We start from the raw sequence: 26722 nt of genomic DNA, 5'->3' as shown, positions 1-26722 counted from the left end.
TGCACCCAATGAGGATGACCTTTCTGGTCTTTTGCAAGGGAAAGGAGTTGGATGGGGAGGAAGACATTTCTCATTACCTGTACTTTATAACCCACTTCAGCTCACTTGATTTGATTCCAGGCAGCATACCAGAGCGAGCTCACTAGGAGAAGAGGCCGTTTCCCCACCCCCCCAGCCCCAACAAAATTCTCACAAATTCAGTCGTGAATTGTCAGGAGAGGAACAAAAGCAAGCAAACAGAAACCGCTTTTAAAAATCAGAATATTTTAATATATAGATTTTAAAAGATGTGTTTATTTACTTAAAAAATAATTTCCGTTAACTGCACTGCCGGGCAAGTCTAAAGCAATTTCTCATGCCACTGTATTTTCATCTCCTTAAAAGGCCCCAAGTGGCACCTGTCAAGTTATTCCAAATACAGGAGACCTTCTCCCTGTTGTGTTAGGCTAACCCTACAGCAGGTCATTTCCCCATCTAGAACAACAGAAGACCCAACAGTAGAAGTAGAAGGACCAACATCAGTACTGTACTTAATTTCCAGTGGGGCTCATCTACAGTGGGCTGTGGAGCATCCAAATCCCATGCCGTGCGCTACCTGGAAATGTGAGTGGGTTACAGGGGGCCTCTGAGCATGTGCAGAGTCTTTCCCCTCATCTCTGAAATGGCCAGCCTCTATAAATGTGCTGGAGAAGAGGCAGTTGGATACGAGGCAGATTTGCAACTCAGAACCCCTTTGCGCATTTAGACTGGGTGGCAGTAATGCATGGTAGCTAGCTTTGGAGGGGCTTGGTGCGGTGCACTGCAAGCAGGCTGGCTAAATACCAGGCCTTCTGAATGCTATTGGACTCAGCATCTTACGTAAACATGACATGGTCTTTGGCATGCATCTCCCCATGGGTTTCTCTTATATGGACCAATGGACGTGACCCCCTGCAAACTGTGTAAAGCACAAGCTCTGCCGAAGTGTTCATCGAAATGCATCCCGTGAACACATGCACATTTCATATCAGTTAATGTTTGCACAAAGCATACAATACTTAGGATTCTCCCCACCCACCTACCTACCCCCTGCTGAAAACTCAGACCAAAAGTGAGGGAACAAGGCACAACTTTTGCCTGTATTGCCCCAGGGTTGATCCACAGCCCTGCATATGCTGTGAAGTGTCTGCACAGATACTTCAGGGAAATAACTGAGAAGCAAAGCAGTAGGTAGGACATGAAGCAACCTTTTTCTTTCTTTCCGTAGTAGCAAGAAAATCAAAGAGTAACTTTCTCTTATGTTTATTACATGCACCGCCTGCTCAAGAAAAGTTGTTGGGGTGCTCATTTCCTTCTCCCATAATTCCTTGCAAACAATAATGCCTCATGGGCTATTTTCACCACTGAAGGAGTAAGGTAGGCCCAACTGTGCTCATTAGTAAGAGCATGTTGTGCCCGTGGGGGGCTGGGAAAAGTTTAATTTAATGGCCTGCCTGCCGGCCAAGAACAAGCTGTATTTTTTGTTATGAATAAAAAGTATCTGTGTAGTTTATCCATTTTCATGACCTAGGTTGGCATGTCTGGGTGCACATGGCACAAAAACACATGGCTCTTTGAACCATATGTGTCCCATACGGCATGCCAAGCCTATGTCACTGCACATGACAGCATTCATGCATGTGTGGTTGGCACTAGCAAAGCAGAGAAGACTCTTGTATTCTGGGGAGCTGCAGAAGAAATAAATAGAGAGAGAAAGAGAGAGAGAGAACACCAGCCTGTGTAGTTCCGTGGAATGGCTTGAGGCACTCGTGGAGAGGCAAGGTCCATGGTGAAGGAAGAGGATGAGCAGGTCTGCCGGGCGGATGTTTAGAAGCGGTTTGGGAGGGACACCTAGATGGTGTGGGGAATGGTAAGGGATGATGGGCACTGTAGTCCCATTGGAGGGCCACACATTACCTCATCCCTTCCCTAGGATATACCCCCAGAATCTTCTGCAACATGGAGAGGTCCTTGAGGAGAAGCTGAGGAGATCTATTCAGTAAATAAGTCAATGTGGAAAGAGTTGGTTTATTTATATTTTACATTTTCCAATCTCATCTTTCCTCCAAGGAGCTCCTGGCCATATGTACCATTCTTTAACCCCATCTCGTTATTCTTGCAACAATTCCCTGAGGTAGGTTTGTTTGAGAAAAGGTGCCTGGTCCAATTTCACCCACTAGGCCGCATGGCTGAGTAGGGATTTGAACCCGGGCCTTCCCAGACTTAGCTAACCGCTACAGCACATTGGCATTCAGCGAGTTCTTTAGAACTAGAGAGATCCACAGAGTGATCCTCTTCAAACTGCACAACTTCAGGGAGCTCTTTCTGCATTGATTGAAGTGTTGACAAAAACTTCCCAGGGAATTCCTGTAGGTTAGAGAGCATGCTGGACGTGTGAAAGGGGACCCTCTCTGTGGGTGTCAACAGCGGGCCGGCAGACCTACTGAATCTCACTCTGGCCTTGATAAAATCAAGAACGAAGCCTAGCACATCCCTCCCCCGCCACTCATCTCCTGCTGCCTTGCCTTGTAGAGGAAGACGGCCAACAAGGATCAAGCTGTGTTTTGAGGTAAGCGGACTTGTCATTTTACCCATCTTCTTGCTGGAGAGGCGTCTGATGAAATTTCTCACAAATTGGGTGGTGAGGGTGGGGGAGGACAGCAGCAGCAGAATGAACGGCTCTATTGCACAATTACAAGGAGGGTGGCCACAAGTAGACAGGGGGAGGTGAGTGTGAAAAGTACAATTTGCATAGTATGGATGTGAGCCATGTTTAGGGAACAGCAAAATGAAAGTTCCCATTGCATAGTATGAATGGCAGGGGGAAATGATACTGCATAGTCCAGATGGGGGTGGACAGTGCCATTGCCCCAGGCACTGAGATGTTCCCAATGTGGCTGCACGGAGGTGGTTCTAGCTCCGCCTCTTTACCTCCAAGCCCTTCCCTCTCCCTGGGTCACCCTTCTGCTCCTCCTCTTCCCCCTGGCCCATGCAGACTCCCCACAGAGCCCGGGACAGGCGCTCCTTACTGGGTACAAGCCAGGGACCCGGGACCAGATCTGAGCGCAATTTCCTGTTTGGCCTGGGCGAAAGGAGCTTGCAGCTCTCACCCCCGCCCTCTGTGTTCTTCCCTTGCTCCCGGGGTCTCCAGCCCGCGTCCCCCTCTTCTTCTTCCTCCCCCTGAACCTTGGTGGATCCATGGGGCAGCCGGCTAGAGTGGCGTGCTTTGGGGAGCTGCTGCTGTTGGTGCTGCTGCTGGTGCCTGCCATTAGGCGAGGGCTCCTGGCCGCCCCCATCACAGAGGTTCTGTCCCTGGTATTGGGGGCCCCCCGGTGGGTTGGATCTCCGGTGCCGGTGCCTGACTTTGTCCTCAGCCTCCGGAACCTGCAGCAACTTGGTGGGGCTCCGGCTATACTCACGATCTAGGAAAAAGAGAGGTGGGTAGAATGAGAGACATTAGGATTCCAGGACATCACAAAACAAGGGAATGGGGCATGGGGGGGGGGGAACGGCGTATGGCATAGATGAGTTCAAAAGCAGAACGCTTCCTCCTCAAACATTTCCATCTGCTAGTAGGATTTGCCCACTCTGGTTCCACCTGCCCAGCCTTGTCCAGAATACCATACTAGGTGCAGCTGCCAGTGTTCAGTGTCAGAAACACTGGTATTCTGGACAAGGCTGGGCAGGTGGAACCAGAGTGTACACATCCTGCGGGCAGATCCCTTCACCTCAAGAGGTTCTGGACATATTCCCTGCCCCTGATGCTTGGGGATGAAGGTAGGCAAAGTCTTTCTGTGGGCCTTGTTCGGCCCCCTGCATTCCTCCCCCTTATTTGTTTTGTTTTTTTCTAAGTAGTTTCAAAAGCCCACTTTGTGGCCTTTAAGGGGAGGGCAGGAGAGGCAATTTTGCCATCTCCTTTTTGGTCTCTTTTAAAATGGCCACTAAAGGAGGTGATTTTTTTTTCCCAGATTAAAAACAACTGAGAAAGAAAAGCAGTTCAGGTTGGGTGGGACCTTCTAAGATCTGGGAGTGGCTGTAGCTCTCAGACCTGTGGAAATTGCGTACACCTTGCCTTAAGATCCTCGGGGTCTTTGTTTACTCACGTCTAGTGTTATTCTGGGCTTCGGCATGGATGTGGTCCCTAGGGAGTCCCATCACTTAGTTCTCTTGTGACATCAGCTCTGGGTTCTGGACTATTTCCCTTCGAAAAGGTACTATTAAATTAGAGAGGTAACTCGGGTATATCATGATGTGTCTCCAGGGGTCCCGGGGGAGAGAGAGAGTACTAAATATCTTTGCAAACAGATCTTCTGTTCCCAAGCTTCCTTTGTGGCCATGGGATTTCCAGAGGGCTTGGGAGCAAGGGACTTATCCAGACTTCTCTTTTGCCTTGGGGAGGTAATGCAGGACAGGTTTCAAATCAGCCTTTGTGTTTTGAGCAGGTCTGGCCTAGCTGGCTTGGGAAGGAGGTTTCTAGGGGCTGGAGATGCTGAGGGGTTACAGCAAATTTCAGTGAGTATATAGGGAGTGGGAAAATCCAGCCCTACAAAACATGGGTCCGTAATGTTTCACAAGGTGCTAACATATGGAAAAGGGAATCCAAATAAACCAGGGAGAAATGGAAAAACGAGGAAGGGTGGCATGGTAACTGGCAAGGATGGTAGCTATGGGCAAGGCACAAAAATATCACAATTCTGCACCATGAAGATTATGTAAAACATGAATGTTTAGGTGGTGTAATTTATTCGGCTTCTGCTAGTCAATGATCTATTCCTGAAGGTACCTGAAGTCCCAGCCCCTTACAAAAGTCTATCCTCTGCAAATATGACTTTAATTAAGCATTGTTCGCATATTTTAATCCTTTAAAATATTTTAAACCTTTAAAGAGGCTGCTTTAAAATAACAGAAAGAGAAACCTAGGGATGAAGATAGGTTTACTATTAAAACATGATGAAGAATGGGTTCTTCAACTATTTGAACACACAATAGAGAAGATAAAAGTGCTTTGTGACATCACAGGAACTAGCCAATCAGCACTGACTATAGGTGGGTCCTGGTACAATACATGCAGAATTGGTCTTTTCAGAGCTCAGCCTTGGAAAGAGAAATTCTTTTTGGATTGAGTGTAATGAAATTGCTTCAAAACAGGGCTTGGGGAAGATAATTATTTGGACTCCTGACTCCCAGAATCATCCAAGCAGGCAGCTTGGCCAGAGGCAGTGCTAGGGAGAGATTCTGGGACTTCTGGTACAAAAAGTAAATGTATTGAAGATCTGATCCAAAAAGGCCACAATATAAAAATGCTATGTTTGTTTTCAGAATGAGCTCCTCAACCTAAGACTGAATCCTACTTCTTTCTTGGGTTTGTGCAGAATTGCAGGATGCACATAGCCTTGGCTATGGGAGAAGGATCAATGGGATGATGCTGGGGAAAAGGAGCAGGGAGACTAAGGAAGGGTATTAAATGGAGGGTAAGAGGAGAGTCAGGGGAAGGAGGGGTGGCTCCAGCAGGATCATCTCCTCCTAGAAAATGAGACACCTCCTACCACCTGCTGAAGATTTGGGAGAACAGTTTCCTTGGGGACTAAGGGAGAGAGGAAAACTAGGCTGAGTGGTTCTGTTGGGGGCTGGGCACCCACCATTTATGCTCGACCCGTCCCACGAGGCAGAAGCAGGGCTCCCCCCGGGGGGAGTTGGTCACGCAGAGAGCCAGACTGGCCAGCGGCTGCCCTGTGGGGCGGAGACAGATGGAGACTTGGGGGGGGAAGCAAAAGGGGAGTTACAAGGCCAGCACAGACCAGGAAGGGGTAGAGGAGGAAGCCACCACAGATCAGAAAGGTAAAGCAGACGAGGAAGGTTAAGACAAGGTTGCCACAGAGTAGGTGGTGAGAAAGGGGTGGGTGGGGAGGTCAGACAGCACCGCGGGTGGGTTGGCGTGGCATATGGAGGGTCAGACAGACGAAGGACGACAGGGCAGGAAAGAAAAGAGAAGAGGAGAGAGGGATGAATATTGAGGATTCAGAAGCTGCCTCTCTGCAGAGACCCTTCAAAGGGAAGAGGCTGCAGAGGGTCCATGTTTGAGGGAGATGTTTGTGACAAGGTCTATAAGCAGCACATTTTATGGATACATGTCACGCCACTTCCCCTGCAACAGGGCGCCTAATGATGGGTTGTTCCTCTCCCTCTGCGTTGAGAGTTGGGGAAGAGTTGCTGAGATGCGGCTTCAGGGGGCAAAACAAGTGCCGTCGGAAAGAGTGGTCCTGACCCAACCAGATAGGCGGGATATAAATAAAATAAATAAAAATAAATAAATAAAAGAAGTGGCTCTGGGCCATCCCACCCACACTGGGCTGCATTGTGAGCGTGTGTGTGTGTGTGCTGGATAAGTGGCAGGGTCGGCTTGAGTCTTCTCCTATTTCTGTCATGGAGAAAACAGAGGGAAAGGACTGAAAAGAGAGAAAAGGCTTGGGCATACCATAGTCGGGAACAAAGCCATTGCCCCTCTTCAGCATCAGGCGTATCCGGCTACCCCCGTTGCGAATGTGCTCCACAGCTTGTGCATGGGTCATTCCTGCCGTCGGCTCCCCGTTGATCTCTACCAGCTGGTCGCTCACCTGTTATCACCACAGTGTTTTCAGATGAATATCACCCACAAGAGGTTTTTGTTTGGGGGGGGGGGAGGGAAATGAAATTTGTACCATGTTTTCACAATATTTTCAAAATTTCCCATTCAACTGTAAGGACTAGAAACTTGCTTTTACATATATAAAAGGAGAAGAGTCCGTCTAGTGGGGATGTGAGGGAAGGCTTTCTAGCTGTCCTTCCCCACCCACACCCACCCCTACCCCACTTGCTTTTTGAATTGCCTAGCAAGAGGTTGGCTGCCTCTTCCACTGCCAGGCAAACAACTCTCTTTTTCAGAAAAGCCTTTAGCACGCAAACTGGTCTGTTACTGAAAGAAGTTCAATCTAGCTTTCTCTTTTATTGTTACACTTCTAATTTTTGTAAAAAAAACTCCTTTATGAGTTTTTATACAACAAAACACACATTATGTTACTTTTTTAAAAAGTAATTGACATATATGTCACTTCTTTTCATTATGTATTTTAGCAAAAGCTGCCTTGAGCACCTCTCTGGCAGTAAAGAGGGGATATAAAGCAAAGAGAGACATGTGCTTTGTAATACATGCAACACATATTTTTCCTGTACACCTGAGATTTACAGACCCTAAACAATTGCAAAAAAAAGGAGGGATTTGGGCAGATGCTGTTGCTCACATCACAATGCTGCTGGGAATTTAAGAAGCTATACAGAAGTTTAAATTCCTTCCTCTGCACAACACCTAAGGTTACCTTAAGGTAAGGATTACCTATTGCAAATGTATCACCAGACAATGTAGAGCTGGGGATGGAAACACAGCCCTCCAGATGTTTTTAGGTCTACAACCACTCCCCATTAGCCCTCGCCAGCACAGCCAATGGTAATATATATCTGATATATGTATATATATCAGAGTTGCAGCCCAGCAACATCTGGAGGGGCCTGGTTGCCAGTCTCTTATAAAGATGCGACATGGGTCGCTTCTGCTCTGTAGTCTGACAAGTTAGAGAATAAGAATAAAGGGTTAGCAAGTGAGCAGAGAAACATTCAACCCTCCTTACTGCCATGCCTTTGTTAGTTTGGCCTACAGGAAGTCGCAAATGAAGCTCTTCGTGCAGGGTGATGAATCATGACGGCTGTTAAATGACTGCAATTCTAGCTGCTAGGGGAGCTGGCTAAAAAAAAAACTGGCCATGTTAGAATCAGATGGCAGTTTCTAAAAAGTGTTGTATTTCTTAGGACCCCATTTCTAGCCATATACATGCACTCTGCAGAAAAGCATGATCCTGCCTGCTTACCTGACCACCTGCCCATTCACAGACATCAACATACACATCCAAACACCAGAAGTGTCCAGCAATTTCAAAGCAAACTGAAGCCTTGGAAAAGTAAAATAGTGATCTCCAAGCAGGGGATTGACTAAAAAGCTAGCACATTCACTTATAAGAGAACCTGTATGCTTCACAATTCTGTGACTTTCCAGGAGCTACAGAAAGCTGAGGATACAGAGAGAACAGCTTTTTAAAAAGTAACCTGTCTCACTGTCTGGAGAGGTTACTCCTGGGTCACACTGAGTGCCAGTTACAGAATTTCCTAACTCTGCTGCTGCGTTTTGTTTCAGGAAAACCAGAGGTACTATCATGGCTAAATTGAAATCCTGGAATACTATATAATCTCTTATTTCTTTTTACAAGCAGCTTTGATTTCTGCTCTAAGGAAGAAAATTAAAAAGGGTCTCATGAACTTTATTTAATGAACTAATTTATTTAAAATATTTTACCCCACTTTTCTTTGGCTAGATCGTGTGCCCATGAGAATTAAATCTAAAGCCTACCTATGGTTGGGCGGCAGGGCTGAAGGTGTCCGATGGAAAGTGATAGTGGAAACGGACAGGGTTGAAGGCATTGGCCTGCCCTCATTTCCAAGGTAGCTGCCCTCCAAGACTGTTGGGGGGGGGCAGCCCTTCCCTAGTCTCCTTTTGTCTTTCAGACAAAACAAATGAATTGCATGTTCCTGGAAGTCTCAAGGAGTGATGATTCACCTTTTAAATACGTTTTAGCATTTTCTCAGATTTTTCATCCATTTTTTCAAAAAATAGCAGTGAAGTTCTAGCCAACTATAATTTCATTTAGGTGGGCAGGCAATTTTAATGGTCTTGAGTGGCTCCCAGGGGGCTCTGGGACAGGAAAGTAACACCCCCCCCCCCAATCTGCCAAAGTTGTTCACCTTTGTTCTAAGGGTTTATAATACCTTAGAGCTGGTGTTAGTTGGGGAGGCCCTAAGAGGCTTTTAAAAAAACCCACTTTCTTTTACCAAATACTGGATGTAACAGCAATGAAGTGTTGAGCTTTGGAGCTGACAGACAGCCTGGATCTTGTGTCCTTTGGCACAGGGATTGGGAACGGGTGATCCCCCAGCTGTTGTTTGACTGGAAGTTCCAGTAAGCTTCCTTCTGCTGCTGGTCCTACTGGCTGAGCTGATGGGAAGCAGTTGGATAACAGCCAGAGGGCCACACATCCCACAGCCCTCCTTTTTAGAATTACACAACACAACAAAAGCAGTGTCTAAGAGTGTGAAAAATAAACCAATGCACTTTTTGCAATATTCTGCTTCTAGTCTGGCTAGAACCCAGAATCCACCTAAACATTTCCTTCACTCTCCTGCCTAGGGCCCCAAAGTGGTCTCCCATTCAAGGAGCCATTCAGGTCACCTCACTTCTAACTCGCAGCATCTGGTGGGTCCCATTCCAAGGCGAATTTCCTGGCAGCATCATGTACCTGGATCTTGCCACACTGCTCGGCTGGTCCACCCTCCATGAGAGCCAAGACGTAGATGTCCATATTGTATTCACTTCCTCCTCTCAGGCTAAAGCCGAAGCCATGAGGTCCTCGGACCAGCTCCACAGAATACTGATCTGGCTCCTGGGGAGAGAGACCACAAATTTGGGAATAAAGGATGTGTGGGGGTGGGGGTGGGGGGGTGGGGAGAATCCTCTTCATTTTCCAGGGGGGTAGAACCCAAAGAACTATCTAGTTCAGCAAATGCTCCCAAACACTGGAAGCCACTGACGCTTATGCTTTATGAGCAAAGCTAGATGGTAGTGGCCACTGATGATCATCTGCTGTGTGCATCTGGTGCTCAGAGATACCCTGCCCTAGATCACGAGGCTCCATTCAGTGTAGGGTAGAGGTGTTGTACTGGGACTTGGGAGGCCTCAGGTCCTTGCTAAGCCATCAAAAAACACTGGATGGCCTCTGGATGGCCACCCTTTCTTGGCCTCACTTACCTCACAGTGTTGTTGTAAGGACAGAGAGTGGGACAAGAAAAGGTATGGACTCCTTGGGAGAAAGGTGGCACGTAACTATAATGAAAAACTACATTTCCACATGGCACATGATAGCTCTTCCTTGAACAAATATTTTCATAAAGCCATCTTAGGAATCAGCCGACACCTTCACATATGTCACTAGATGAACCTCAGCTGAACATGTGAACCAAATACACTGGAAAGCACTGCCGTTGGAGAATGTCAGGTGATATGAAGGTTCTGTCCAAAGGAGATCTGCACTGGTGGACGGAGACAAGGAGCCTCATGGTGTTGTGGTGTTGTGGTTAAACGGCTGTACTGCAGCCAAACTCTGCTCACAACCTGGGGTTCAATCCCAGGTAGCTGACTCAAGCTTTGTGTAGCCTGCATAATTAACTTGTAAATCACTCGGAGAGTGCTTTAAGCACTATGGGGTGGTACAGTGGTGCCTCCCTTAACGGGCGCCCTGTTTAATGACGAATCCGCATAGCGATGCGGATTTTGCAGTCACAAAAGCGATCGCAGTGCGATGTTCCCTATGGGGAAAAATCACTTTGCATTTTTTCCCCATAGACCCCATTTCCCCCCAGTTGACCGGTGGGGGCTTTGGGAGGACCGCGGGGGAGCCGCCGCGTCAAGAAAATGGCCGCCCGCAGCGTTTTCGCGCTGATTCCTCGCTTACCGAGGCAGCGAAAATGGCGGCCCTATGGAGGATTCCCGCTTAGCGGTGAGTTTACCCCGCATAGGAATGCATTAAACTGAGTTTAATGCGTTCCTATGCGGTTTTTCTTTCCGTATAGCGATGTTTCCGGATAGTGACGTTTTTCCTGGAACGGATTAACGTCGCTATGTGGGGCACCACTGTATATAAGCAGCACACTTTGCTTTTACATTGGATGGACACAGGGAAGGTCACTGCCTGATTTAGTGTCCACGTGTGAAGCTCTCCTCCAGAATTTTCACCACATCTTTTGGTGATCCCAGATGCTCAGAGCTTAACCTGAGTTGTAGTGACATCCTCTATCATAAACCCAAATCTGACCCAAATGTGAAATTTACAGCGATCACTCCCTGTTTTGAAAGTAAAACAGGGCCAGTTTGCTACCCAAATACAAACCATGAAGCATAATTTAGGTCAGTGATTTCCAACTTCGGGACCTCAGATATTCTTAGACTTCAACTCCCAGAAATCCTGGCCAGCACAGCAAGAGGTGAAGGCTTCTGGGAGTTGCAATACAAGAATATCTGAGGTCCCAAGGTTGGGAACCACTGATTTAGACCCAATGGAAAGGTCTTATTCAGTCATGGTAATCAGCAGAGCTTAGAAAGTGAATACTGAAAGTGAAAACCTCTCCCAGATCTTTTTGGTTTTGTTTTTTTTTTTTGCAGGGGGGAGGCCATTTTTACATTTCCTTTTTTATATAAAAAAAGTAGGCTAACATTTGAAAAGAATCATTTCAAAATGTCCCCTAAAAGCACATGAGGAAAGTAACAAATGTAACAAAAAGTAACATTATTTGGCAATGGCAAAGAACGTAAGAAGAGCCGTGCTGGATCAGGTCAAGGGCCCATCTAGTCCAGCTCCCTGTATGTCCCCACCAGATCCCTCTGGGAACACACGAGACAACCAGATGTCTGTCTCCTGATACTCCTCCCCTGCATCAGGCATTTGGAGGTACCATCCTTTTAAGCCCGGAGATTATACATCCCCATCATCGCTTGTAATCTGCAATGGACTTTTCCTCCAGGAATCTGTCCAGTCCCCTTTTAAAGGCATCTAGGCCAGATGCCATTGCCACATCCTGTGACAAGGAGTTCCACAGACTAACAGCACACTGGGTAAGAAAATCTTTACTTTTGTCTGTTCTGACTCTCCCAGCACTCAATTTGAGTGGATGTCCTCTGATTCTGGTATCGCGTGAGAGGGAAACGAGCTTCCTTCTATCCACTTTATCCATCCCCTGCATAATTTTATACATCTCAATCCCATCCCCGCTAAGGTGCCTTTCCTCTAGACGAAAGAGCCCAAAACATTGTAACCTTTCCTCATAAGGGAGGTGCCCCAGCCCAGTAATCCTTTTAGTAGCTCTCTTCTGCACCTTTTCCAGTTCCATTATATGGGTGGGTGGAAGGGAGGGAGGGAAGGAAGGAAGGAAGGAAGGAAGGAAGGAAGGAAGGAAGGAAGGAAGGAAGGAAGGAAGGAAGGAAGGAAGGAAGGAAGGAAGGAAGGAAGGAAGGAAGTAGCCAATTGTTACTTTGTAGCAGAAGGAATCGCATTACACTCTCTTTACTCCTAGAAGCGGTATGTTATTGATAACTCCTTGTGATGCATCATTTTTAAGTAACAATGAATCTGTTGAGACCAAGAGATATATTCAGACTCCTGGTCCCAAATAAAGGGACAAGTATTCTCTGCAATTAGTTAGAAATCAAAACTAAAATGGTTGTTGTGGGTTTTCCGGGCTGTTGACACTTATCCATCACAGTGACAGATAATCTCTCCCCCTTATCACATCAATTACACCCACAACAAAAACATGATAATCACCATAATCACCCAATCTCCTGAAAAGGACAAAAGCAGATCCCACAACTATAAATATTCAACTATCCAACAAACTGCAACAGAGCACAGACAGAGTTCTGACTCCTGTCCTCCAGCTACGGAAACTGGCAAAATGTTAGAGAGAAAAACATTAAGAACACAGCCAGACAGCCTGGAAAACCCACAACAACCATCAGAACCCAGCTGTGAAAGCCTTCAAGAATACATCGAAACTAAAATCCAGGACCAGAAATTGGCCATGACTGATTGCAGAACTGGCTACGGTTCCTGCAACCATTTGCTGCTTTATTAGGAACAGATCCTTCATCAGTGTATATATCTGGATTTCTACCCCGCTTCCTCTGTATGACTGAATGACAGCTGCAAAATTCTATGTAGCAACACACAATAACACCAGACAAAATTCTCAAAACAGTTCACCCACGGGAAACATAATTTAACTGTTGAAAGCATCCCAGTTTTTTTTTAAAATCTTAACAATGCTTCAAAAAGATATTTTGGTGCCAGTGTTGCTACATCTCTAGGTGAAGACTGCACTGTACTCCACAATGAGTCAAACATTTAAAAAAAAAAACACCTTGCTCTTCAGATTTGAGTACTACCAGTCAGCACAAAACATATGCTTCTCACATCCTTGACTGAGAAATGTCTCTTACTTCATTGTCTTTCCCCCCCTTCTTTCCCCTGCTCTCTGACACCTAGCTTTTGGATCCACCATTCCCTGTTGGAAATATTTGTAGAGATTTTCCTGTCCAGAAATAATCTCCAAATTGTAGGCTCCAGCTCCACCAACCAAAACCTCATGAGGCCTTCTGGGCAGATGAGATGCTTCCCTTATACAGTATATTTCTCCTTCACTGAGGAGTTCCACAAGAGTGCCGCAGATACGAAGACAGGGAAGGTGGCGATCATTTTAGATGAGAGAAAATAAGATGTGCTGGAAACACTGGGTGAGTGGTGGTGGTGGTGGTGGTAGGTTGTCTGGCAGGTCTTGGGGCAGAAAAGGGGGAAAAAGAACGAAGCCTCAGGAATGGAGCAAACGAGGTGTACTCTGCTATCCCTTGGCTGGGGAGGAGCCCTGACTCACCCTTCCTTCCACCTCCATGGCCTGCTCTTGCTTAACACATCCATGCAGCTCTCCTCCTGTACCCCCTCCAAGATCTCCAACTGTCCCATTTTGGGAATTTCAATACCTGGGGCTGAGGGAGGCGGTAGGTGGGGCTCCGGGGACATTCGCCCACATCAATATCAGCCATGTTCAAATCGCTGGAAATGCCTGGAAGCAAATGGGGGGAGAGTCAGCCTGAGAAGGAGGGCCTCTCCCTTGCTCCCACCTTCTCTGTTTCTTCCCACAGTCCAGTCCCCCAGGGCCTGCCCTCCCTCCTCCCTCAGGCCTTTGGCTTCTACTTCCTTGTCCAGTATTATGAGCTTGGAAAAATAACCTGTTGGACTCTGGCTTCTTAAATCTTCCAGCCATCAGTGTTGTGGGGTGGGATTCTGGGCGTGGTCACCCAAAAGTAGGATACCCCATGCCTTGCCATTGCCTGCGATTTCCTTCACTCCCCACTCACTTGGGTTTCTTTGCTTCGCACACTTTGATGCCCCTACCCATCTTTTCCATGAAATGCTCCCATGGTCACTTACCTATATCCTTGCGATTCCGCACTCTCATTCGCACCCGGCTCCCTGCCTGCCGGAAGATGCCCCCAACATCAGTATGAGACAGCCTTGCTAAGAGCCCACCATCTTCCGGATGAGAAGGGCCCTCCTCCTGATGGGGCAACAGAGAGCTGGCTGGAAGGAGACAATGGGTAGCTTAATAGAATATTTCATCCCAGCATTTCAGAGGTTTCCATCCTTTCAGATCCAGGACTTGCTGCCAGTCCAGACTAGTCTACTTCTAACCTTTTGTCATTCACGCAGACAGCAAAATGCCTAGAGCCAGTCCTACTCCACAGAGCCTGAGCCTGAGGTGGTTCCACTTGCTTCTGTTGTCTCGGCTGAAAGCATCCTTTGCTGGCCCTCGCCCTGTGCTCTCAGCCTCACTAGAACAGAACACATGGTTTCTCCTCCTCAGGGATCTGGCCAGAAGTGGGAAACCCAAGCAGCAAGTACCATTCAGCAGAAGGTTCTCCTGAACAAACTCTACTGGGAAGGGTAAGGCCAGCATCACGTGCGCTTTCAAGCACTCTAATTATCATTCAGAAATCTCTTCCCACGTCAGTTAATGTGCGTTGCCAATCCTGCTTTTCTTTAAAAATCCCCACCACCCACCCACTCAAGCTTGCACAGAAAAAAAGGTGCTCCTTGAACTGTGTTTTCTGGATGCCGGCCCATAACCACATGTCCTGGGATTAAGCTCTATGCAACCTTCTTCTCCTCGTCTAATCTACCCCCACAATTTCCTTTGCTGTTTGACACTCTGCTCTCCTGTGAAATTGGGGAGGTGGATAGAAGGAATGCTCAGTTCTGTTGCTGTCTGAATACTCTCTTTGCACCTCTATCACTTGGGGCAGTTTGGGTCTTTTCTCTTTCCCCAGAATGCCAAGAACCTAAAAGGAAAACAAGCATATCCAAAAAAAAGGGGACTTCCTGGTCCCAGATAATGCAGGTGCCCCAGCAGTCAGGTGTATTTTCTGCCAGTCCACCTGGCAGAACTGAACTGTTAACTCAGCTGCGGCCCTGGATGGGAAGCGAACCTTCTCACACAACCACATGCCAACACAGGGTTCCATCTCACAAGCAGACACACACATATCCTTAGGTTGTACATGTGTATGAACACCCCATAGCATTCACTTATTCACCCGCTCCTTTTTTTAGTATATAACCCAACAAGATTCTCCAGAATAATTTCAACTATGTTTTCAACTGTACTGGCGACACTTTCAATAGTTTTCTAGCCCAGAAAACACTCTGCGTGAAAATTTTTAAATTGACATGTTAGAGACTTAAGTTTAAATCAAACCTATGGTCCACTCTGCAAAGTACATTTAATGTTCAGGTAGGTGTAATAAGAAATTCTACACAAATCACACAGTTCTAAGCCACACCTTCCAAACAGCTCTGGCCTGAAGAGCAAAATATTCTTTCTTCGGGGGGGGGGGTGTCCCCTAACACCTTTAACCCTTCTTCCACCCCCCACATAGTATTGAGGGGGGTGTACAAAATTCAAACATGCAAGATCTATTTTGTTTTGTTTTTCTTGAACACTAAGATCTAGCAACGGGAGTCAGGTGCAAGATGGGAGGGGTAGAAGAGAATTCTACGCTTAGAATCAAAGAACAGGGTGCCTTTTCAGCTCCTCTGCCCATTTCTCTCACATAAAAACCCACTCCTGATTTTCCTCATGTTAGCAGCCTAATTTTTTGGGGTGGGTGGGTGTTGGGTTGTTAATTTTTGTTTTTCCTACTAAGCAACCAGAAGCCCCTGGTGAGCGATAACAAACCACACAAGAGATTTACCACCAGATCCCAATTCACATTCCTCTCGTCTCCTGAAAGATATTTCAGCACCTTCACACTTTAAAACACTTTGTTCATCCATGTAACCTGCATAACCTCATTCCAACTCCCCAAATTTAAGTAGCCCAAACAAGAACAATCGCCATGCTTTCAAGCCACCTGAAGTAGCTGCCATTCTCTTTGCTGACAGGCATCACCTCTGCCTCCTGCACCTACCTTCCCAATTTAAACAAAACATGATGAAACTGGCACACAAAATCTGCCTTATAAACAAGTCCCTCTCCCCCCTAAGATCGCAATCTCACCCCTGATAACTAAGGAGATCCTTTGTTACCCGTTTGGAAGGAGAGGCATAACCCCCTTTCTTCCCTTTATTTCATGGTGAAACTCCTCCCCTCACCCCACAACCAACTCCAAAACAAAAGTACCAGGAGGTGGATATTTACGCTTGAAGTCCTGGATGTGGCGCAGAAAGGTCTGGACTTGTTCAAACATTTTCAGGGTGGATGGTAAGGCAAGGTAAAGAGGGACGGACTCCCTGCAAAGCCTGCTCCTGCTTTTCCAGCAATTCTTGCTGCTCTGGCTCTTGTTTCCTCTCTGTCCCCCCTTAGGAATTTTTTCCCTTAGCCTGATAAGCCAAGGACTTTCAGGGGAGGGGATGGAGTAGCTGATGTTTAACCTGTTCAGAGCCAGGAGGGACAAGTTGCTTGGTTTGTAAACACTGGCAGAAATTCTGGTTATTGCATTCTCAATAGGGAAACTATGGCTGAGGCACTTCCTGTTCTACTTCCCCAAAGACAAGGCAGCAGGTTGTGTGTGGTGTGTGTGTGTGTGTGTGTGTGCGTGCGTGTGTGTGCGTGTGTGTGTGTGTGTGAGAGAGAGAGAGATGGACAGACAGAGGTGCTTTTGCAAATGATCAGAAACTTACTTTTCCCCCCACCAAGAATTACAGAAGAGGGGAAAACTCTGCCCTCATTGGGGGCGAAAGACAAAGCATTGATCCAGACTACTTTTCTCAAAGAATTCTGGAAACTGTGATGAGGGTGACAGTGACACGTCTCTGCTATCCTTGAATCCCCACCACCAGCACGATCAAACAACTGTTGTTGCCAGAGTGAAAATTTTGGGACAAACCCTCTTTTGTAATTCTTCTTATATCTACAGTTAGACTGAAAAGAACAAGGAGCGAGACTTTTTCTGAAGTGGCAGCTACTTTATAACAAAGTTGTTCTGTTTTAAATTGCAACCTATTCCCCCCCCCAAAAAAAACCACCACAGTTCCTTTCAGTAGATATGTGAAGTGGGGAAGGGGAAGATGCTAAGACAGGTTGATTTTGATTTGGAAAAAATGGCAGTGCATCACTGGCTTTTTCATTTTCTTTAAAAAAGGGTTGGGGGTACTTCTCAGTGATTATGAACCATTTGGAAGATTCTGTAATTGCTTTAATTAAAAAAAAATTGAAGCAACTTGGATCTGTACAAAATCAATGATTCCAATGAACTACACATTAAGCCATGTTACTTAAAACATACAGAATCCATTTGAAGCTCATGACTCGGTGCAAAATTTAAAATGGGGGGGGGAGCAGGCAGTTTATTCCCATCCCTGAGCCTCTGCACTTTCGCCACCTCCTCACCTGCTTTCCCAGCAGCACCACCACCATCCGTTGCTATAGTGATGCCACGGCTGCCTCCTTGCTCTTCTTTGGGACCATCTATGCTTCCTCTGGGCTCCCCAGCCCCTCCTGCTGGCCGGGGCCTCCTCAGCCTCTGGGAACAACGAGCAGGACAGACAAGTACATCCCGGGGTTCAGGGCCCACAAAACTGGTCACGGCTAAAGTGTCACCTTGGGGATCTCCCCAAGAGTTAGGAGCATCTTGTGGAACTCCTTTATTGTAAGAGGAATCAGGCACGAGGTGTTCCCGTCTGAAAGAACAGTTTTCCTGGGGATGTCTTCGGGAGTGGTGACCTGCAGAAACAAGGGTAGGAGTATGGGAGAGCAAGATGGATTAGGGATGAACGAAACTGAATTTATTTCTTCAATCCAGGCCACCAAAAAAAACTGCCAAACCTCACTGAGTAACTATAGTGCTATCTATGAGGCAGGGCTAATTAATTCGTTTTGCTGCCTGACACAGAACACAAACTGCACCCAAAATAAGGCATGGTATTAAGTCACACGATGCAAGAAAATTCCATCTATGCCAAGCAGTGAAATAACCTAATAACTAACAACGTGCTGCCTGTTCATGGTACTAAGTCTGCTACTTGGAACAGCTGACTCCCTCTGCCCAATGTTAGGGCCAGCTCTGCTATAAGGATTGCATCTAATACTTGGAAGCACTTGATTCTCATGCTTGTATACTCAGCTCCAAATATTAAAATCACTCATATTTGTATTTCTGACGAAGTGCATTTGTATCCATCATAACTATAAGTTTGAGTTTGTTGTTAAATTCAGCAAATTGTTAGAAAGTGAAGCGCACTGCTGTAAACAATGGTCGAAGTCCAGCAGTAAATTGGAATTTAAGAGTTAGGCCCATTGAATCAGTGGGGATTTGGTGAGTCAACTCCTCCATAAGCTCCACTGATTCAATGGGCCTACTCTAACTGCAAGTTACTACTGGATTTCAGACAACATCTTAAACTTGGACTACAATTTGACAAGGGTAATTTCCCCCCCCCCCCTTATTTGTGCTAATTAAACCCTCCTAAATGAATAAAGAAACAAATGTAGCTGAGTTGCTTGAGAAGAGGGGGAAATTCCATAGCTGAGTCCAAAGATGGGCAGCCACCCGTCTCCATTCCTGGTTGTCGCTCAGCTTTCTCTCCACTGCCATGGGCAAACCACACAGGTTCTTAATGCTAATTCAGGAACCTTTGTATTTCACCCAAGGCGACAGACAGATCTCTGAGCTGCAGCCAGCCTTTGTGTTTTCAGAACTCGGGATTAACCATTAGTCCTTCCTCACAGTACTTATTGTTAGAGTGAAATCTGATACATGCATTCCGGCCAGAGATTCATTCTCTCTGCAACCTCTACCTTGACAGCGGGACTAACCACAGCCCTCATAACCGCAACATTTGCTGTACTGTTTTTTTTTTTTTGGTTTTTTTTTTGGTACCATCTGAGCCTGAGTAAAGTTGCTGGAACATTTGAAATGCTGCATATTTTTGTGGCATTTTTACTGAGCCCTGATAGAGTTAATGTTCAACAATGTGTTTTGCTTTGTTTTTTTTTTACCCAGGGGTAGGGTGTACTCTGAGAGGATTTTGTTTATTTTATTTAAATCCTTGCAATTCTTAAATACAACGTAAGGTGGCGTATATGTGATTCTCAAGTACGCTTCCCACCACAGCCGTTCAGAACATAGCCTCCTGCCAGCATGCTTGTTTGCTGAATATTTTATATTTCACATCAGTTTTCATCATCCAGTGATCTTTTCAGCAGCTGTCAGATTTACAGCACCAGTCAGCTTTTGACAGCACCTGGCAGCTCACATACCATTGCAGTCAATGATTTGGCAGCATCTTTATATGTAGCTATCCACATCTGACAGAAGACTGGTTTGGACATAAAGCTAAGCCAGATTCTCCCAGCTTGGTGCCCTCCAGTTTTGACTATGAAGTAGCTACTGTCATTCCTCACCAGCAATGTAAAAAAACATCTGGTGGGTAAAAGCTTGGGGAAGGTCACAGTTTAGTGCAGGAGTTGGAAACATCTGGCCCTCCAGATGTTGATGATCTGCGTGTCCTATAATCTTTTCACACTGACCGTTTTGGCTAGGGCTGAAGAGAGTTGCAATTCAACAACATCAAGAGAGACACAAGTTGCCCATCCCAGGTGAAGTGTCCTGGGAAAGAATTTCACATTTTCTCTGGCTTTCACAATTCCCATTTTTCCCTCCAGACAGTGATGGGGAAATGTCAGGAAGCTTTTGCTTCCATTTCATATCAACTACAGCTATAAGTGTGTTCAGAACCTGAACAAATTGTGGCTACTCATACCTATGGATAGCAGACACAAGCCAACTTCAAAACATTGTTTGTGAAGCTGGCTTAAGGTTAACCACACATTACAGTTTTTAAAGCAGGTGTAGGTAATTTGAAAGGGAAGCAGATAAAAATCTAAACATCCATTGAATGTTTTTAATTATTCTGTATTATTTTATGTCTCATCCAATAAGGGTTTTGTCCAACAATTCCACTGGCCTCTACAAATCTTCTGTCAAAGCAATAACTGGGGCCATCCCTCTTCCTCAGCACCCAAAATACCTTTGTAGGTGCACAGCTTCCCTTGCCTCAAATTGCTATTCAGTGCTATTGTGATTAGTGTGTAGAACAAAGTGGTGCAAGTGTCACAGGCAAGATGAATATTTATTTATTTTCAGCATGTATACCCCAGTTTTCCAACTTATGGAACACTGAATGATCAAACCAAGGTGGTTTGCAATCTTGGATCTACTGTAGTACGGGTAGCCGTGTTAGTCTGTGCAAAGCATTACAGGTGAAAACAAAATGTAAACAAGTAAAAAAAGACAAAAATATGGTGGCACTTTAAAAACTAACTTTTACCTTTTTTAATGTAAGATTTAGTGGACAAGTTCACTTTATCAGCTCTTATGTCTGATAAGTGGACTTGTCTACAAAAGCTCACATTAAAAAAATGTAAAAGTTAGTTTTTAAAGTGCCACCACGTTTGTCCTTTGACTTAAAAAAAAATGTTTTCACCTATAATTGGATCTATCGGATCTCATTCATAAATGTGACTTGCAGTGAATGACATGTGTGTTTACTAGTTTAGAGTAGCAAGACAAACATGAGACAGGTTTTGCTGTCCTTCCACAAGAAGAAAAAAACTCTCTCTTCAGACCAGGCTTTTTCTTAGTGATTGGCTATCTGAGAGGGGTTTTAAATAGAGTGCTATACCTTGCTGCTTTGAATCTGCCTTTGGTATTCATTTTGTTTACCATTTTTAGTGTGGTATTTGATCCTTTTTAATATTTGTACACTTACTGCTTTTAAATATTGTCTTTTAATGATGTAAGCCACTTCAGGCTCTTTTTAAGGAAAAAGGTGAGGTAAAAAATACTTTAAATAAACAAATAAATTCTGTTTTTCTGCATGCTGTAACACATCATGTGCTGCTACATGCATGCATGCCTGTGAGTATAAAACTTGTTTATACCACATTAAGGGTTAATACACATGCCATCTGTCCTCTCTGTAATCATTAAAACATTAACACAATACAGTATGATTCTTCTGTTGAAATGGATGGCTGAGGCTACGGTAATAATGGTTTGCCTAAAATCACTTAGAGTAGCTTGTTCCATTGTGTTTCTCGCTGCACCTACACCAAGTGTTAATCAAAATATAAGTATATTGGGGGGGGGTATTGTATGCCAGGGAGCCCCAATGAGGCCACAACTCCCAGGTGTGGGTAACATGACCTGTAAGTTACACGGAAGCCCAAAGGCAGTTTTATTTATTTTATTTATTTTATTTTATTTATTAAATTTATACCCCGCCCCTCTAAACCATGTCTACTCGGGGCGGCTTACAACATAAAATAAGACAATATAAAATGTAAATACTGTAATCATAAAATACAATTAATATATTAGTTAATACAGTTAGATTAAAATTAGCAGAATGGAATGAGATGAGAGAAAGAAAATAAAAGACTTAGCTGACTGGAGGGAAGGCCTGTTTAAATAGCCAAGTTTTAAAGTGTTTTTTAAAAACACCCAGTGAGGGTGCCAGCCGAATTTCTGCTGGAAGGGCATTCCACAGCCGAGGGGCCACTGCCGAGAAGGCCCGGTTTCTAGTTTTTTCCTTCCGAGCCTCTCTTGGTTGCCCCTGTTTGCTGCAAATGAAACCGTGTTGCTGCCACAGCCACCAACACAACCTACACTACCAAAAATCAGCACCAGCACAAAAGGCCTGTATGTTGCCCCCCCCCCTTCCCTTCCCAAGAGGAAGATGTTCAGCTCTGCAGATAAGCAGAGCTCTATGGTGCAAAAGAGCACTCTGGCATCTTCTGGACCATAGAGAGCCCCTTCAGCTGCCAAGTGGAGAAGCTGTGGGGAAATTCAGCCTCACCCCACTGAATTCCAGCTGATGGCTGTTCCTCTGAGTGAGTTCTGAGCCAGTGGGTTACCTTAACCCCAGGAAGCTGCCCACCTATTTTAACGAATTTGCCTGTCATTCCTATTTTCTTCACCTGCTGTACCCAGTGCCATGCAGAATTTGCAGCTACTCTGGATCTAGGACTAATATGACAAGCAAACTGGGAACTTCGTCTTGCAACTAATATTACAAACAGTAATTCCATAGGTAATAAATTACCAGTGCCAAGCTTACAGCCATGTTATGAACCATTAAGTATTAGTGTAACTCAATGTGATTATTTATTGGAATGACGTATTGGATCTCTGCAGAGGACCTCTGCTGTGGCAGAGAATTTGAAACCTAGCTAGTCACACCTGAAGCCACAACCTGCTGCCCTTGATTGCTTCACTCTGTGAGAGTCAAGCCTTGCCATAAACAGAAGCTAGCCGGTTGTCACCTGCTCTGTGCCAAAATTCCAGCGGCGTCGGCCTCGGCTAAGCAAAATGACTTGTGGGGAGAGCTGCTGTTTGTGTTTCTTGAAAAGGTGCTCAAACGCCTCTTAGTAGCGACTTGCCTGCCTGGATGCTTGGCGACAGCAGCTTCTGCTGCTGCATTTTAGGGGACATGACTCAGCACCTGCAGACTTGCCGCCCAGGGCAGAGATACCATTTTGTCAAGGGAAAAAAGAAGGAGAATTGGCAGACATTTGCAGAGGTTTATCACATGCTTTTGAACACTGCCCTTTGGTTTTGTTAGATAATATGCTGGAATTAAAAATCAAAGCAAGAAAAGAAACTCTTGGTTTACTTTTTTTAATGTGCCGTTATTATTGAGAAAGCTGATCTGCAGCACATGGAAAGATGGTCGGAGGGTAGCGGTGAAGGGATGCAGCAACATTTTAATCTATCTAGCTACGGCCCTGCCTCTTTTTGTCGCTCACCTTTCCTCTCCACCAGAAGGATCACATCTCCCGTTCGCGTATGCTCCTGCAAGACACTCTCCACTTCGCCGGGGCTCAGATCGCGCACATCCGCCCCATTCACTTTGGCGATGACATCCCCTTCCTCCAACAAAGGGCATCGCTGCTGGTCCCAGATCTTCACCACCCGAGCCCCTGGCCTGCCCCCACTGAGAGATCCCACTCCAAACCACGGCCCAGAGGGGCTGCGGGGCAAGGGCACTGGGGTGAGACGGCTGCAGGGTGGCCCCCGATGGAGGTGCCGTTCAGCATGTTCCTCTTCATCGCCCAGGCAGGCTTTGGTGCAACAGCGGACGCTGAGTCCACGGGTCCTGCTGCGGGACGGGGGTGGTCCAGCTTCTTGGCCGCAAGCCGGCCCACGGGGGAGAGTGGGGCTGGGGGGCACAGCACCATAAGTTGGTGGAGGGCGCCGGGGCAAGAGAGGCTCCCCATCCGAAAGGCAGGAGCAAGGTGACTGACGATGGGTATACTGGAGGATGCAGTTTCCGTCAACCACTACAACGACATTCACTGCAAGGGGGAAGGAAAACAGAGAGAGCTATCTTTGCCCATGAATGACAGACAGCAGCAATACAGTAGCCCCCTCTTAGAGTCAAGAGGAAGGGGCTGGAACAAATCGCATTTCCTGCCATTAAAAAAAAAAAAATCTCTTCCAGATTTATATGTCAAATATTCTCCAGATGACAATCATCTGCCAAATATTTGTCCAATATTTGATATATCTGCATTTGGCTTTCTAGGATATTTGACAGGCAAAATGGAATGGATTTAATAACTGGCATGCAACGGATTTTTTTTTGTATTTGATAGTAATTAAGAGTTAATAAGCAATGGGATTTAGTATCTGATGGGTGGCAAGCAATAATATTTAGTATCCGACTGCACTTGAATAAGTGTCATGTAATGGGATTTAGTATCAAACAGCAATTGACGGATGGCATGTTGTGGTATTTAGTATTTGAAAGCTGACAGGTTATGAGATTTTGTATTTGCTTATATTGTATCATTGATGTATATGACTGGTTTAAGTGGGGTATATACACATGTAAATAAACAAACAAACAAATAAATGCCTGCCAAAAGCACCAAGAGATGCCAGCACATCTAAAACCATTTCATTGGTGGCAAAAATGTCACATTCAAAATGCACATTTAAATGGTGAAATTGGAAATTTCAGTGAATTTCAAATACCCATTTTTCAGCTCTAGCCAAGATGAGGCACTGCTATGGAATGCAAGGCCATAAACTGGTTATAAACTAGCCATTCATACATTTAGAAGGACTAATATTCTGGAATCGTCTGCTTGGAGCAGTTGCAGGAGCCAAGAAACCCATTGACTGCAAAACAGAATTGGATACATTGGTAACAGGTATATTATGATTGCTAACAGTGCAATCCTATACATGTCTACTCAGAAGTAAGTCTTATTCGGCTCAATAGGGCTTACTCCCAGGAAAATGGGTGTAGGATTGCAACCTAAATCTGATAGATCAGATAGGGCCCTCTGGATATTAAGAACTTGACCCTTTGGCCAAAAGCTGTAGCAAATTTTACTCCCTTCACATGGAGCATCAGCGGTTACCACCACTAGGGATCACAAATTGGAAGGGAGGATATGACAAAAAAGGTCTGGATGACACCTTTAATGTCAAGGGTTCCATTTCCCTGAGGTTAATCTGTTAAGAGAGAGAAAAATTCTGCAGTGGGTGAGGCCAGGACCAAAGCCCTCCTCATTTTATTTCCATGGTTTTCCACCACCATCTTATTTCTGCACCTTCTTCTCTTCTTTTTTCTCTCCCTCCTTGTCCAGCAGAGTTTGGGGAAAGGAACAAGTCATTCTTGCCTGGGGTCTGAACAGACTATTTGAAGAGGATTTTTGAAAGTAGGCCGCAGGCCACCAGAAATGAGGCTCAAGGTCCCAGGTTCCTCCCCGCAGAAATAGAAGGTCTGTGTAATTTCCTCATAGAATATGTCTGAAGCAAAGCTTCACCATGATTACAATCTATTTCTGTATTTCAGGACATGAAACAGAACTTGGAAAACTTACATTTCTGGCTATGACTCCCTAAACCAGCAAAGCCTCTGGAGGATTCTTGGAGCGGCAGTCCAGAAAGTAACTTTTCCAAGCTCTGATGTGAAAAAAGTTAACCCTAAGTGATGCAGATCTTATGACTTACAATAAATTGGGATGATCTTTTTTGTTAGAGAAGAGATCCTAGAGATTTCTCTTTGATGAAAAAAAAAACAACACATCAGATTCTACTGCCCAGATTTTAAACCAAAATGTGTTGGATGTAATGCGATTTTTCTAATTTCCACACCACACACATACTTTCCCCAATTCACTATGAGTCTGAGGCTTGCTCCTCTATTCCTCTGTTTATGATAAAAATTTTGCAAGCCTGGTAGTGATACTAGGGAAGGGATATATATATCCCTTCCCTGGTATTACTACCAGGCTTGCAAAATTTCTATATATATAGCGAAGTGAGAGGAGGAGCAAAATACAGTTATAGTCCCAAAACAGACCCAGTAGTGAGTGCAGTGCACTCATGGTCTTACTGCAGTGCACCATTTTGCCCCCATGGGTGAAAAACGTAGCATTTTGGAACACAGTTAAACCCTACTATGGCTCTGTACACTAGTCCACAAAATATTTTCCTAGCATGCCCACGCACACCTGTCCTTTTTAATGTTTGACTTCAAAAGAAAGGCAGGGTAGAGAGGAGGAAAATCACATTTTCTTTCAACTGATTAGCATTTGCCAAAGGCAAATATTCTTTACACACCTATTAGTAAGATCTAATGGTGGCATATGCTCACACAATCTCATTAGTGGCTGGAATACGAGAGGCCAAACTGGGCCCTAAAGCTTTCCATCTCATCCCCAGCATAGATTTGAATCCTACCTCTCCCCACTATAATTCTGTACTTCCGCCATTTCTGTCCAGGCTAAGAATCCAGCCTAAATGGTTGCTAAGAGCCCTCTGTGGTAGTGTGGAGAGGCCTAGGCAGAGGCTTCCTTTGAAGCATATTGTCAAGGAGAAGCCAAGGGACGAGGAAGGGGTAATGAGCAGTACCTGAGCAGAGTTGGATGGCCAGTGGCCCTCCAGATACTTTTTGGACTACAACTCGCAGCAGGCCTAACCAGCATAGCCCGTGATGAGGAACGCTAGGAGCTGCAGGCCAACCAACCTCTGGAAGGCCACCCTTGGCTCACCTCTCGCCTCAAGGAAAGTCTCTGAGGCAACTCTTCATGTTATGTGGGAGAAGAGGGAGTAAAAAGCCCTTCATCTCCATCTTGGCTTGGGTGGGAGTTAATTAGAGCCCATTAGCAGTGGCCACTCAGAGCTTGCTCAGTTGAAAATATAACACACAGAGAGAGCTTCTACTAAACATCATTTTCTGTCCAGAATCTCACCCCAGCCCCATCCTTAAGCTGCCTTATCTTATCTGCATCTTCCCCAACTACTCCAGCACTCACCTCCTGCAGCTGGAGTAGTCTCTGTTGCAGGGATACGAGCCTCACAAGTCACCTGAGGACTTTGCCGGGTACTGCAGCTTTGGGAAAGGGAGCAACAAGGAGACACACGCATTAGGTGGGAAGGGTTCTCTCCCATCCTTCCCCCCCCCCTCCTCTTTTCCATTTACCGGCCGCTCTCAGGTTGAGG

At 45.6% G+C, this 26722-nt stretch overlaps 1 protein-coding gene across 4 annotated transcripts in view; it reads right to left on the bottom strand.

Annotated features, from left to right (window-relative positions):
- Positions 1 to 247: 247 nt before the first annotated feature.
- Positions 248 to 26722, bottom strand: part of LOC110090614 (uncharacterized) — a 33564-nt gene continuing 7089 nt past the window's right edge. For 2 of the 4 annotated variants that reach the window (XM_020814308.3, XM_020814307.3), the window contains 8 exons: positions 26536 to 26612; positions 23011 to 23559; positions 17593 to 17925; positions 14136 to 14285; positions 13685 to 13767; positions 9396 to 9539; positions 6494 to 6632; positions 248 to 3440 (listed from right to left, as the gene is read on the bottom strand). In XM_020814308.3, coding sequence (XP_020669967.3) covers positions 2932 to 3440; positions 6494 to 6632; positions 9396 to 9539; positions 13685 to 13767; positions 14136 to 14285; positions 17593 to 17925; positions 23011 to 23559; positions 26536 to 26612 — 1984 coding nt within the window. In that variant the 3' untranslated portion in view covers positions 248 to 2931. Of the gene's footprint in view, positions 3441 to 5657; positions 5773 to 6493; positions 6633 to 9395; positions 9540 to 13684; positions 13768 to 14135; positions 14286 to 17592; positions 17926 to 23010; positions 23560 to 26535; positions 26613 to 26722 lie in introns of all 4 variants that reach the window. The other 2 variants (XM_020814311.3, XM_078386509.1) reach the window with 2 other exon arrangements.

The sequence above is a fragment of the Pogona vitticeps genome, chromosome 2 (assembly GCF_051106095.1).
Source record: "Pogona vitticeps strain Pit_001003342236 chromosome 2, PviZW2.1, whole genome shotgun sequence".
In the NCBI taxonomy this organism is placed as follows: domain Eukaryota; kingdom Metazoa; phylum Chordata; class Lepidosauria; order Squamata; family Agamidae; genus Pogona; species Pogona vitticeps.
This window is presented reverse-complemented; position numbering and strand designations above follow the sequence as displayed.